Consider the following 15,266-nt stretch of genomic DNA (forward strand, 5'->3'; position numbering starts at 1 on the left):
TGGAAAGGGCTAATGGAAATAAGTGGATCACATTTCCTAGTGTTTTTGTCTGGCCAGCCAAAGCGTCTGAACTGATACAGAGGTTCAAGCCCACGTGTGACAAACCAGTTCCCCATGTATTTCCACCGGCAGAAAGCTCCAGCAGCAGAGATGTAGCACCTAGATCAGTAACTTAAACGACTGATTAGAAACGTGCCAGTAGCAAGACTTTGCAACAAAAGTGATGTGACAAATTTGAGGAGTTTTACAGTACTAATGCTTGTTATTGCTTCTCACAAAATGTTACCAAGCTTACAATAATCTTTACACTTTCAGCAAAAATGTGAACAGTATATTTGAATATATTAAAAAGAATTAAAAAAACATTTCACAAAAACATTTGTTGCCATATGAAAGTCTTTCAGCAATAAATGCCCACACCAGTATTTAAACATTGTTAAAAGTATCATGATTTGTACTAATAAATTATGCAACAAGAGAGGTAAACAAAATAAAATTACAGTATAGCTCTCAATGTTCCTCCACTGAGCTTAGGCAGCTCTAGGAAGCTCAACTTTAGATGACTAATTAAGAAACTGATATTTTCAGAGCAACAAAAATAAAAGCTTTTATTTGTTCATTTGAATATAAAACAGGCGTTATCACAGATGTACAAAGCGTACTGGTGGTTTAACATACAAGAAGGTTGCTGTCCTTTGCACATAAAAATTTTTGTTTGAAACTGTGATTGGCTGAGTTACATGAATTTCTCTAACCAGTCACCACACTCTATGAAATAATGCTGCTAACATTCAACTGATAAAAGGGACAGTCTTCCCTTGGGTAAAGTGTCAAGCAGGATTAAATATATATAATAAACAAGCACCATGAGGAATCTGCTCCTGTTTGATTAGTTTTGTGTTTAAATGTTCATTGTGTACCCTCTGTTTTGTGCATGTGCATCAAGTTGATTACATGGTTTTGTCTGACTTCAAAAGCACAAGGTCACAAGACAAACATTTTATACATTCTCATGAATGGTTTATCTACAGTACAATTTCTAATACAGAACAATCCTTCTTTATTGCTCAGTCTGATGGTGCTTAAATGTTTCCTTTCTTTTGCTTGCACAACAAAACCAGAAACTCAGTTTATCGTTTCTCTTAACTCAGAATTTAACAACCACGGATGACAGGTTGCAGAAGAGAGCTGTTATTAACTGCGCTTCACAACTGCATTGCAGTTCTTTTTTTTTTCTCTACAAATGCAAAGTTGACTTCGTGAAGGTTAAAGTGATGCTTTAAATGACAGCTAAATTTGTTTTGCAGTACTGAGATCAGCGATAGCAGGACTTCACAAGTTAGTTCACACACTGCAATTATGTTTGTAATCAATCAACATCTTGTCTGAAACCTTACAGCGACTTGCCATTAAAAACAGATTTTATTCTTTTTAAAGGGAGCAGAAAATGAAGTTGACAAAATCTAGGATTGGTCTTCAGAGCATGAATAGGGATATTCACAGGACAGTGAAGTCTGAAAAGATGATTTGAAATAAAACAAGTCTGACATGGCGAGATGCTCTGTACTGTACATGCAGACTAAAATGTCCCCACCTTTTAAAAAGATTTTAAACAACCAGCATTGAGACTCAGAAGCCAAACAAAACTACTATCGTTAGCAGGGGTCCACTTCTTGTACAGCATTCTGCAAAGGCAGACAAAATATGTCCCTTATACGTGATATAAACGTGATTACGTTTGCCCTGCAACAATCTTAGTCATGCATACCTGGTAATGAGAGCCAGCACATGAACGTAATTTTGGACAATAAGAAAAGCATTCTTGGACTGCAGCTGGTAAATCCCACTCTTGACCACAACCGGGTCAATTCAGTTACAACCACATGAAGAAAGGGGAAAGTTTTTTAAAAAAGGGGTGTGGGGTGCAGGGAAGACAGCAGAAATGGGAAATCAAACCTCTCCTTCATCCAAAGGTAGTAAAATGAAGGCAGCTGTGATGCATGTTTTCCTACTCTTCTCCCACTGACAGCCTCAGGTCAGAGACCCTGGGACTGTGGATCTTAAAACAGGCAGTTCAGTTCCTCTGATGTTTTAATTGGCTTAGGGACTAGTTAGCAGATGCACGATTTGTGCTGAATTGGTTGTAGTGACTGTACGCTCCTCTCCATTAAGGAATAAATTAAAGACCATCGAAACAATCGTTTTCTGTAAATGTAAACTGGATGCCTTGGCCACCGAGCTATGTGTCCTAGCTGAGAGGCAAATTGATAACTCTGTGCAAATAACCCCAGAAGTTTTCCTTATAGCAATAAAAACACCAACTAAAACAATGAAAAAATTGTGCAACAAAGTTTTGCAGCTAGACAACAGTGCTATTCCTCAACCTGCCTTTTCTAAGTCTAACAAGTGTATGCACATGCCAGCACGAATATTTATTGTTGCCTCCATGGCAAAGAAAAAAAATTATTGTAGTGCATTTTTAGTCTTAAATTCATTCACTGCCTTAAAGGCAGCAATAATTCCACTTGCTGGTATCTAGAGGATTCTTTTAGACAGGGATACTTAGCAATCCAGGATTGCTTTTTTTTCAAAAAATTTGTGAGTAACATTTGATTATCTACAGTGGGAGACACCATGCAAGTGACAAGTACTGCATTTTAAACTTTAAAATCTTTTGTCATTAGTGAATTTATATTTCATATATATATATTTGATGTGATACTATCCACTCAAGATAATACAACACTTTGTTTTTATATTAGCAAACATTTCAAGAGTTTAATATTCTTGAATGTTTCTTCTCTTTTATACTTCTAAAGAGATCAAAATAAATTAAACGTTTTTGTACATAATTACAGAAGAAGTAGTTAACTTATTTTATCTTTTTAGTTTAGTACAAAGATATTTGCAAGTTCATTGCCGAAATACACCTTATTTATAAATTTCTTCCATTCTAACGCTAACAGCAAAGGCTCTTTGGCCTTTGTGCTTTCAGCATCTCTGACAGAAAGCTGCTAGATTTCTAATTTAAAGGTGCTACTTTGGGTATTCTCCTCGTACCACTACATAGTTTCCTAAGATGTGGGACCTAAAATGGCTTACATTAGTAACAGATTTGTGTTCATCATCCTTTTACGACATATTAAAACAAATGAAGAAAACAATTCTTTGTATTAGTATGTAAATTGTTTTAAAAGAATCCATTTGGAGGGCAGAATAAAAAAAAAATCTACTTCAGCTTACTTAATGTAAAATACAAAGCCACATTTACTCAAAAAGCAGTATTGTCCAATAAGCAAAAAAAAAAAGTTTAAAATGGGCTTTTCCAACAAACTGAAGGGCCTTACCCCATAGTCCTTCTTTTCTAAAATTTAGTGGTAAACGAAAACATTTCACATTTTATTTCCTGCCAATCGTGACTGCTTTGAAAAGTTCCAAATAGAAACAGTTCCGTTCTGATGAGTGTCAGCATATTATCTGCACATTTTTTTTTAGTGGACACCAAAAAATTTTATACATCTATAGTAAAGTCCATGGAAGCTTTAAGGTACAAGACTACATGTTGTAGGCCACATAGATGGGATCTAGCTGGTCTGCCAAAAATCCATCTCGTAGGTGCATACGTTGTTTCTCTCCACGGGAGTTGATAGGAATTACACCAATGTCCACAACCACCACCACCCCTACAATCAGATAGTGTTCCTCCAGGACCACGTTGGTGACCAAAGGAACCAGGTCCAAAGCTTCTTGCTCCGATCCATCCAGCTCAACTACAACGACCAATAAATTTGTCCAGGTAAACACCGCACTGGAATCAGAGAAAAAGAAGTATTAGTTGCTTGTTTTTTTTTTAAATCCATTTCATCCCACCTTGATTACTGCTTGTTTCAACCGTGATGCTTCCTTCTGTATGCTGAGGCACAAGGCCTAAGTGGCAAGAGGGAACATGTCTGCAGGCAGGGCAGAAAACCAGCCCCACTAGCTCTCACTTCAATATCGCTGCAATATTAAGATGTGAGCTAAGCTTGACAGAACCTCGACTCTAATCCTTGCCCGTTGTGTAAGGAGGCAGTAAGAAATACTGCAGTTCCCTCTGAAGCCCGGGAGCTGTCACAGCACTGCCGTGCTCATGCAGGCATGCGACGTGTGGGTGGAGGCGTTTCCTCTAGGTTTTTCCGAAGAGCAGCCCAGAGGAGCAAAGGAGGTCAGAAGAGAAGACAGTGATAAAGCACCGTAAGGCACACAGCCCAGCCTGGAAGACCTTTTGGATAAACTCTGCCTAGGAAAGGGGTGCAGAGCTTCGGGAGCATCTGCACGGCACGCTGCAGGCTGCGCAGAGCTCCCCGGGAGCTGGGGAGGGGGCGTTTGTGGCTGCACGGTGCTAGGCCGGTGTGCTACGCGCCTTCTGCAGTGGGCTGGCCGCGGCCCAGGCAGGTCAGAGCTCAGTACAAAAGAGCTCCGGTTTTTCTGGACCACTTGGTTTACACAGAAACCATCTGCTTTATTTCGGTTGTGGTTTAGTTCTGTCGGGTTTAAAGGGACAGGAGTTTTTACGTTCCTTAGGAACAGGTGAGACGGTCAAAGAAACACCGTTATCACCAATGTCTCTTCTTCACCGAACGAGCTTTGAGTGACCCCAAAATTCTGGCTAGGCCTTTGAACCAAAGCAGGTAAGTTTTGGTTTCTGCTAGCAGGCATCTTTCTAGCTAAGGACAAGGCCTTTGTCCTTCCACATGGAGGCTGAGAGGGTACAAAAGCCTGGTGTATTCTTCCCTCCACCCCTTCCCCACTCCTCTCATTTCTCCACAGCCTCTGAAGCCTCACAGAAGGTCAGCAGGGTTGAGAATCCACAAAGAGCAGTCTCGTTCCTCTTTGCACATGTTTAAGACACAGACCGTGGTTATTTCTTGCTCTACCTTATTCTGTTGCATAAATAATTATATTCTACACAGGTAACTCTTATATCAAACCCTGTCCTCATTTACCTTGTAAGATCAGGGGATAATTTTCCATAACTATCTTGAGCAAAAGTGTCTGAAAGTTAGACCAAATTATGTATATAAGCTAACTTCAAAAAAGAGCTGCTTACACTAAGGTCAATGCTGGACTGAGACCGAAGTGCACTCTTTTGATCTACTAAAATTCTGAATATCCGTGTACTTTGGAAACACACCTTTGCCCAAAAGTTAGCTATGAAAATGTGTTCTAACTTGATGCTTAGCAGACTTTAGGAGAAGAAGTACTTATTATTAAACAAGCATATTTCTTTTTCAGATTCTGCAAAAGTAGTTTGACAGAATTCTTATGAGCTTTTGTGTTTATTGATCTGGAACACTAATGTGTACTCAGAGTAAGGTTGTACAGGCTCCTTTGGACTTAGTACTGCTATGAAATGAATTTTATTTTGTAATCTCGTTTTCACAGAAGTTCTAGTGAGCTGCACAAGCATCTAAGTTAATACTAAATACATTTTAACAAAAAAGCCTGGGAGGTTTTGTTAAAATATTTGATAGCAGTTGAAACCATGCCTTAAACCCACTGTTAGCTTGTTATTTTGGAAAACTATTCATGGAAAGTCTCAGAAGCAATGCCCCTAAAACACAGCTTGGGAGAAGCTGGTTTGTCTGAGTCCAGCAGACTGATACCCCAAACCTTCATGAAGCTGCTAGTAATTCCTAGCATCACTGGCACTCCTAAGAGGGTCTCAATTTAATTTGAAACTCATTAATGAAATTAATTAAAAATTTCAAATGCCATGATTCCAACTCAATGGTGACCACTGTAAGTACAAAAAAAGACTGTCCTTTATGTTCCCACCAGTTGAGATGAATTTATACCGGCCAGCATGTTTCACTTATGAGTATATTATACTTGTAGCCCTGGGAAAACAAATGAATAAAGAAACAAACCTAGGCACCATTTTCTCAAGAAATCACAGTCACAACCAAAAGATGCAACACAGCCAGTGCACTGAGCTGGGAATGGCCCCTCCTGCTGCTTCCATCCCACTAACTGCTTCAGGAAAAGCAAGGAATTTGTTGAAATACCTCCAGAAATATAGGCCCATAGTAATTTCCTTCTCCAAATATCTTGTGTAGCTTTACCTACTTGTCATTATGCACAGAGAGAAAACCACTTCTTAGTGAATTCAAGGAAAGTATGTACTGTTCCTCCTTCAAGGCTTTGGAGCTAACATGAGCCAACAATGCGCTCTAATTGAATTACATACACACACGTTATTTCTCAAGATACTGTGCATTATTAAAAACACTTTCCAAAATGTTTGGTGCAGTTATACATCACACTGAAAATGTACTGTGTGCCATTCTGTTGCTCATTACATATCGAGACACAGGAGGTCTGAAGTCAGAGGTTGCTGATTTTGTGCTGCTAAAACTTTTACGAAAAAAAGAGTAATTGTAAATGACCTTTACAGATCCTCAATAACAGAAGCTGCACAGCAGGATCACATATCAGTCAACAAGTCCCTGCTTTCCTCAGTAGTGTTAAATGTTACAAAACGAGCATGTTTCTTTGAAGCTGAGACTGTTTTTACAATTTATGGACTGGACATAGCCAGTAGCTTTTGTTTGCAATATCAATGCCATTAAGTTAAATCCTTAATGGGTCATTGTAACGTAAACAACAGTGTCCTCCAACAAAAAGAAAGAAACCAAAGAAAAGCATATACAAAGTAAATATACAAAGAAAGATTTTACTAGATATTATTTTGTCAAGGAGTCTTTACCAAGGACAAGAAGAGGATATCCAGGAGAAGTTGAGTGAGAAAAGTCAAGGACAGTCAGGACAATGACTATAAAAGAAAACTTCACGCTGGTGACTTGAGAGAATGATTAGGTGGACGACTGGGTAGGAAGAGGTTGGGCACTGTAAGCAAGCCAGATGCTGCTTTGAACATCTGTGTGTCCATTTTCTGCAAGGACCACATCAGAAAAATCTACTTCACCAGAAACTTCTCCTCCCTGAGGAAAAGACAACCCTAAAGACTTTCAATGTGTGCCTTTGAGCAAAGTGTAGTAATAGCATCACATAATGTTTCCTGAAATCTTGTTCATGTGTCTTGTACCTTATTGCCCAACTACTGGGAAGAGTTAAGGCACTAAGAAGTATTTGCATGTACTCCGACCTTCTTGCAGATATCCAGCGGCCCATCTCCTTGGTCCTCCCAGCTTATCTCAACCCTTTTTGAGTTGCTCCTATCCCACTCAGGACTTCCACGGTAATAGAGGGGAAGGATGGAAAGGTATCCCCAAAGAGCTCTCAGTGGTCTTGAGAAAAAGAATATAATTTAAAACCTTTTTGCCACTGAAACCAATGATGACAATTTCTGCAGTATATGGCACCTTCATTCACTGCTCATGAGCTCACACTTTGAGGACATAAAAATCTCTGACAAACAGGTACTGCTGAACACATGGATTTATGAATCTGTGGCCATCTTAGAGTTGTCCCTGGACATCTTTCTATCCACTGATGACAAGAATATGACACATATGAAAGGAGCATTTCTCAGTATCCTTTAAGTGTTCGTACTGGTCTGTATGAGGACCCAGTATCCTCTACCCCATGTAATGGTTAGCCAGCATAACAAGACTGTGTCACCAGTGGCAATGTGCTAGGGAGCCTACAATCAGGTAAAACCTCAGTTACAGTCAGCTGAGCAATTAACTACCTCAATTGTAACAGATATTGAAGAAAAAAAGCAAAGCATTGTGACTGTAGCAACCAGTATGGTCCTTAGGCTTCCTTAGTAAGTTTACTGCTGCAGGCCACACCTTGCAGACAGGACTGAAAAGAAAAATGGGGAGTCATATCTTATATTAGCTGAATTGCTCTACCTGCTATGACAAGTTTTTTTGGTTGAAAGGAGAAGGCTGAGCTGAGGTTAGATCAAAACAAAACAACTACCTGATTCGGTCTTCTGATGCAATAATGAAAAGCAATTTGTTCTCTAGATGGCCTCAAGAAATGATTACCTGCTGTGTGCGTTTGATGATGTGATATGTTGATTAAGACAACATCACTATTAACTCATTGATTTACTGCTTCAATTTCCATTGCTTGATTTATTAATAACTAATTCAAAAGTAACAGTGTGTTCACTAATAAAGTTTATTAGTGTGTTCATTTATTTAAAATGTTTGCTTGCTTACTCCTTCTAATAAAAACACTCTTAAAGCTTGAGCCTTTTTTTCCTGGTTAGAATATAAATCTCAAACTCCAAGAAACAGCTACTGACCTACCTGAAAGCTGCTTGTTTCTCTCAAATTAAAAGTTTAACCTTTCACTCATACTTAAAAACACACAAAAAAGGAAACATTGAATGATAACAGAAAACAGTCCTTCCTGATTAAATTTTCTAATGAAAACTTTCATCCCAAAGATGCATTTACCACTGAGTTATAAATCCTGTGACCATCCTGACAGACCATTTCCTGGATCAATTGCAATATCCAAGCAAAACCCCAGACATTATAGATATTTCAGCTTTATATAAGAACTGTAGTGTTATATAATCCTTACCATTCTGTGATGCTCTTGTGTGCTCTAATTACAGAGGTCTCAATATCGATTGGATGATATCTCATCCCTCGTAACTCCATGGCTTCATCTAATGCACCCACAACATAAAGTGCATCATGACGTTCTGTTTGTAAGGGGAAAAAAAATAATAATGATTCTGTTCTCTAGAACACTAAATCACAAAAATGTTCACATTAATAAGCAATTAATATAACATTTATAAATTATCCTCAAATTTATGAAACCCCTAAGAATTTCCAAACTAATAAGCAATCTGCATTGCTGAAATACAGCAGAAAGCAGAAAAAAAAAAAAAGGAATGCAGAAACACTATTCCCATTTGACAAAGAAAGGTGGATGTCTTTATCCAAATACAGTGAGACAAATTCCTTTTGTTTTGAAGGTGGATACAGAACAGACTCATTCTTTTCTTAAGGCAAAGTCCTAAGTAGACAATAGACTTCTTGCTTCTCTTTTTTTATTTTGAAAGAGAAAGGATGGACTTGACCCTAACAGTATGGAATATGTTGTTCCAGTAGCTTTCAGAAGGTCAGTTCTGCTGCTTAAGGTGTGCCACAAAGGTTTGCATCCATAAGCTAGAAATACTTGCTATGTGCTACATAGCAAATTGCTCATAAAGACAGACGGCAAGCTCTGAAGAGTAATTCTCTTGTAGTATGAATTTTTATTGACTAAAGAAATAAATGAGGCTGAAATGAGACTTTTAAAAAGATATCAGGTTGATAATAAACTTTTGCACATCATCCATAAAGGAAATAATATTTGCTAATAGACTTAAAAGCGGATCACTAATTTTTTTTATGTTAATTCAGACAGTTGCACAGTGGTAATGTAATGGCAATATTACTTCTACCAGTAATACAGGGCAGAGAACTTTCTGCACAGGAAGCCAGAAGTGGGAGCAGAATGGAGATTTTGCAACTCTATGCCATGAGATGATTTATGCAATTCACATGCTTCAGGTGCTGTATTGTCAGAGAATCCTGCATTTTCCCAAGGGTGGGCTATCAGTACGAAACACAAAAAGGCTACACAACTGTGATCGGCAAAAAGCCATCCTAAAGTAACGTTCTCCCAAGTAGAGACTTTCAGTCCCGTTGTGTGCCTGGCAGTGCTTGGTTGCTTCCATGTGCACACAAGATAAGGGATGTCAGAAAGAGATATAGTGAAATCCTGTATGTTCCTGACAGGAAACCAAAATGCCCCATAGCTTCTCCTGCAGGCTACCGCTTGCACTGCATTTCAGTAACCTTCCCTGGCAGTTCTAAAGACAGAGATGATCAAGAAATGGGCAGTTTCTGTAAGTAAGTTTATAACAGAGGAAGCAGGTGGTCGTTGGAGTTAGGACAGGGCCCAGACTCACACCAGGGCTTTGTGTGCATACATGAACATATCCCTGTGGATCCTGCAAGAACAAATGATGATATTCTGAAGCACTGGGCACATTAACAGTTGCAAATAGTCACTGGTGGAGGGACTTCATAGCACCCAAGGTACGGAAAAGGAAAAGCAACTGTTTCAGCAAGAAAAAAATGTCATTTGCTTTATTTTCTGATTGTTTAAGTCTTTTTTTGTAGTTCCAAGGGTTTCACAGAATGAACATGTCAGATAGCGCAGGCCAAGAGACACAGTGTCAGCCTCAAACTAATCCAAATATTGTGCACAGACCCTTAGCAGATGAGGAGAAGCCTCTTACCTCCGTTTGCATCTGTGAGCTCTGTTCTTCGCAGGAACCCCAGATAGCCAGTTCGAGCCCAAATAGTCTGTGTGTCTCCAAAGCTGAGTCTTGAATTAAAGTGATCTGATTGCAAAGATTCGTCTCCATATATGGTAAAATACCCACTGGCATTGTGAGTGCTGTGAACCCATATCTAAGTTAAAAGCAATTATACTGGTATTAATTAAAGTAGCTTTCCAGAACAAAGCATTATTGAAAATTTTTGATGCAAATATTTTTAGTCATAGCTAGATAATACATGTAACATCAGATAATGCCTTTTAACTGTTTCTGACCCATTTGCAGGCACAGTCAAGATCCAAACCTGACCTCATCGAAGTCGGAGTGTAGATCTGAGCCGTGCCGCTTGGAGGGGAATGCAGCAGCCACAGCTACAGGGACACCCTCCTTGCAGCCCTCCGGCCTCAGACCTGCACAGCCCCCTTGAATTGACTGTGCTAGCTCTGAGCTCCACTTGGGCTATGGCAATTTTCAGAAACTCCTACGGACACAGTGCGCTTTCCATAGTTCCCCACGCCCGGTTCAGTGAATTTGCTCCAGCAGGGCATCCTTCACGAATACTTCCAACAGCACCAGTGCAGTGGGATTGTTTACAACATTAGAAACAGGACTGAAATTATTTTAAAGGGGGAGGCCAGGCACCTTTACCTATGGAAAAGGATTCACTTCATTGAACTCAAGGTATCATGGAAATATTCTAAATTCATAGCAATGAAATTTTCCAAATGAATCTCACAAATCAGATTGTAATCTTAATTATGACTAAGCAAATCCTTCATTTTGTTAATTAGATCTTTAATTGCTCATGGAAAATAACATTTTAAGTTTTTTTCTCTTTCTAGAAACATAAAATAAATTGGAAAAACATATAGCCTTGCTCAACTCAGCTAATGAGAGCACTTCAGTGCATTGAAGCACAGTGATTATAAAGAGAATAACACTAGAAACCCATCTAGCTGAAATTAGACTAATCGATAAACTTATTTTTGCATGTAAGTTTTCATTGGAATTAGTCAAGCACGAAGTAGAAAATGTAGTTAGAGAAAGCAGATTTTTTTCAAATTCTTTAATAGACAAGTTGTTATTAGTATTTATCAAGTATGTTGCTAACAATTTTAATAACAATACGAATATCATGCTACACACTTCATACACTATAAAGGTCTGCATCATTTACAATCTTTTAACCTGGCATTTAATAAGATGTATTACAGTAAACCACTAGCATACATGATGACAGCTTTATCCCTGTGATTTAGTTCCGAGTATAGAAAGGCGAAGTTTTCATGACTCACCTCACCAAGATGAGAATCTCCTAAGGGTCCCTTTGTTTCTGGATTAGCAATAATGATACGTACTCCTGGCAGGATCTATTGAAAGAAAGCATGAAACAGTGAGAAAGCAGATACTTATGCAAACATATGCTAACTATTCCTCATGAAAAACAATCAAACAAAAACACTTTATAAGAAACTAGAAGACATCATTAAAAAGTTAAAGTAGACATACAGAACAAAAAATTAAAATAGCCAAGCAATATAATAAATTTTGAGATATTTGGGAAAGGCTACAAAACCTCTTATCTTTGTCAAAGCTGTTACATCATTAAAAACTTGTTAGAAATCAAATGTTCATCTACAGCAGAAAAATCCTACCAAATGGCCCCAAGTCTTTCTGACAGTACATACCAGAATAGAAAAAAAAAGCCCTGTTCACATGAAACTTTGGACTGAAACAAAAAGAAAGCCCTGGAGGCACCATGTAATCTCTTAAGAATGAGGCTCTTGCCAGTGACTTCATGTAATGGGCTAGAGGTGGACAGATGTTAAACCCTCAAATAAAAAAGGGACAGCCTGTCCCCACAATGATGCCGCCCACCACGCCGGGTCCCTCTGCAGATGGTCAGCGGCCATCTGCAAGTAAACAAGTGAAACGCTGACAATCTCAGACCAGTTCTCAGTGGATCCGCATCGATAAAACTGCCTGTACTAGTGGCGCACTCGTTGCCTGTTTCTAGAGTGAGATGCAGAGTCTGGGAGAGCAGTAATAAATCAGTTACTGCCACTGGGCTGCAACTCCAGCAGCAAAGAAAGGTCTGCACAGTTGATAAAGCTTTTCTGAACACTACATTCATTTAAAAAATGAAAAGAAACAGAAATTCACTGAAAATATTTACCGTGAAAGAGAGAGATGTTTAAATCTCCTTCCAGTACTTACTTTTCCTGACTCCATCAGGGGCAAACTATGCGGAGATCCTCTTTCTACTAAACGAACTCTGTAAAACACATGTAAAAATAATATGCATAATACATGGCTGCATTTATTTGCTTTCCATTAACATTTATTTCTATAAGGAAGGGTTGATGGTTGCAAAGATTAATGCTATTTTTGGAACAGATGAAGCTTATATCCTCTAGAACATACTCAGGCCCAATATTTAATCTTAGTCAAGTCTTATGGCTGGGAAAATAATGAAAAAAATATGTGTATGAACATTTTCTTATATATTAAATCCTTCAAATGTAATTGGTGCCTTTTATTTAGTTTTGATAGACTTTTGCAAATGGAATTCCAAGCAGAAAATTATTCACAACAAAAAAGATCTGAAGTATTGATTTCCCACAAGAACATCATAAATGCCAGGGCACAGAAACAAAAGCATGCGAGCTGAGTGAGCAACCACATTCCACGAGTAGCTAATAGATAAAATCAAAGTCATCTCTAAATAGCTCATAACCAGGCCTCAGCCTGAGATCTGCCTTAGCAGTCTTAGAATTATTTTCAATGGGCAGTGCTTGATAAACATTTTAGTAACAAAAAAATAATATATCAAATGAAAAATGTCACTACTGTCGAGGTCAGACCCTTTCTGAGTGTGACTCTCTGGTCTGCTCTCTTCCTTTCTTAGGTAACTCATTCCCCCACTAAAGCAACAGCAAAGGCAGCTCTCCTGGGGTGGCAGGATGGTCTGGAAGGAAATTCCTCATTTAACATTAGAAAAATACGCAGCAGGTTAGAATGAAAGAGACTGTAAGTTCCTAAAATGGCTGATCAGCTCAGCCAGTAGATGGCAAAGAAGTTTTTGGTAACATCTAGGCATTCCTTTATCCTCAGGGAGGTAACTTGGAAGCTCTAACAGCCCATGAAACCTTAAACTTCCCACTCCTGCACGATTTCATAATCCACTTAACTGATCTAAATCTGTGCTTCCATCAAATGACCAGTTCTTACCCCTTTCCTCCCCTCAACTGTCTGAATGTAAAGAAAAAAAAGCCTGAGATACCACAACCAAACCAAACCAACCAAACAAAAAACATAGAAGAAATGTCAGTTCAAGACAGGGCACAGGAAGGCACAGCTACGAGTAGATGTGTAGAAAACTGGATCCAGTTAAAGTGATCACAAACCTGTAGTCAGTTAGGAGCAGTCAGGATAGATCTTTTTTGGACTGTTTTGTCATTTTTTAATAGATGGAGTACTGCAGCACTCAGTTTGGGGAAGGAGGGATGAGACAGAGACCTCAGTTAAAGGTCCCTATGGGGAAGAACAAAGCTTTAGCAATTTCAGCCCCTAAACATAAAGTAGATGGAGAAAGAGATGGAGAAAGGTGTTCCCCTTTTTTTTTTTTTTTTTTTTTTTTTACTATTTCTTTGCTCCAAAAATTATCTAAAAGCTGGGATTGTCAAGGTCAAGGCAGGAATAGTGAAGAGCGTTTTATCTGCAGTGCTGGGGAGTCTCTCAGCCTTGATGGATGGGGCAGGGCACAGCCCGGAGGCAGGGCACATCGCTGTGAACAGTTTCTCACACTAAAAGCAAGAGATATGACCCATGTTCCCAGCAATTTCAGAACACTTTTCTAAGTAATTTTGAGATGAAATGGATGCAAAGTGCCCTACGAGGGGGCTGCCTGGAGCAAGCATGGTTAGGCAGCTGCAGCCTGACCTGCTCTCCTGAAGGTGCACGCGGAACATGAACCCCCCTTCCCAGCTCCCAGGGACACCCCCAGGGACGGTGACTCCACCACCTCTCTGGGCAACCCGTCCCAATGCCTGACTGCTCTTTCTGAGAAGAAATGTCTCCTCATTTCCAACCTGAACCTCCCCTGGTGCAACTGGAGGCCATTCCCTCTAGTCCTACCACTAGTTACCTGTGAGAAGAGGCCGACCCCCAGCTCCCCACACCTTCCTTTCAGGTAGTTGCAGAGAGCAATGAGGTCTGCCCTGAGCCTCCTCTCCTCCAGACTAAACAACCCCAGTTCCCTCAGCCGCTCCTCACAGGACTTGTGTTCCAGGCCCTTCACCAGCTTTGTAGCCCTTCTCTGGACATGCTCCAAGGCCTCGACGTCCTTCTTGTGGAGAGGGGCCCAAAACTGAATAGCAGAAACCCAGGAACTTCACTATAAGGTGTATGTGCATGGCTTAAGTCATGCTACTCTATAAAGGGCATGTCTACATAAGACACCTGAAATGCTATTCAAACGGCATGCCAAATCTTAGGTGTTTAGGAGTATGCAGCAAATGGTTTGAAAATAATTCTATGCATATTGAAAAAAAAATCAAATATTGCAAGAAGCAGTTGTTAATTAATGCCTACATTTCTGCCTTCACACATATATATATGTTCTGTAAAATCTCTATTAGTGTAGAAATGAAAAACACCTTTAACTGAACTCTTCTGAGCAACTGACATCTCTGATTTTTAGATCTGCAGTTACAGACAGGTGGCTGTTCTTAGAAGAACTAGTCACCATCCCAGACACTTGGTACCTCCTTTAACAGAGTTACCTCATTCATTATTTACCAAGATTTGACAAAGATTTGATCTTAAAAAAGAGACAATTCAAAAAAACCCAGCCATACAAATTGGTAAAAGGACAGTGTGACCAATGTCAGGGAGTACTTTATTTGAATTTGAGATTGGTTTAAAAATAATTCCATTTTGATAACAGGAGCAAAAACACTCT

General features: G+C 39.3%; 1 protein-coding gene across 5 annotated transcripts in view; it reads right to left on the reverse strand.

Annotated features, from left to right (window-relative positions):
- Nucleotides 1-247: 247 nt before the first annotated feature.
- Nucleotides 248-15,266, reverse strand: part of DIP2C (disco interacting protein 2 homolog C) — a 316,036-nt gene continuing 301,017 nt past the window's right edge. For 3 of the 5 annotated variants that reach the window (XM_035564301.2, XM_035564299.2, XM_050708814.1), the window contains 5 exons: nucleotides 12,521-12,578; nucleotides 11,599-11,673; nucleotides 10,262-10,436; nucleotides 8,545-8,668; nucleotides 320-3,808 (listed from right to left, as the gene is read on the reverse strand). In XM_035564301.2, coding sequence (XP_035420194.1) covers nucleotides 3,556-3,808; nucleotides 8,545-8,668; nucleotides 10,262-10,436; nucleotides 11,599-11,673; nucleotides 12,521-12,578 — 685 coding nt within the window. In that variant the 3' untranslated portion in view covers nucleotides 320-3,555. Of the gene's footprint in view, nucleotides 3,809-8,544; nucleotides 8,669-10,261; nucleotides 10,437-11,598; nucleotides 11,674-12,520; nucleotides 12,579-15,266 lie in introns of all 5 variants that reach the window. The other 2 variants (XM_035564302.2, XM_035564300.2) reach the window with 2 other exon arrangements.

The sequence above is a fragment of the Cygnus atratus genome, chromosome 2 (genome assembly GCF_013377495.2).
Source record: "Cygnus atratus isolate AKBS03 ecotype Queensland, Australia chromosome 2, CAtr_DNAZoo_HiC_assembly, whole genome shotgun sequence".
Classification (NCBI taxonomy): Eukaryota; Metazoa; Chordata; class Aves; order Anseriformes; family Anatidae; genus Cygnus; species Cygnus atratus.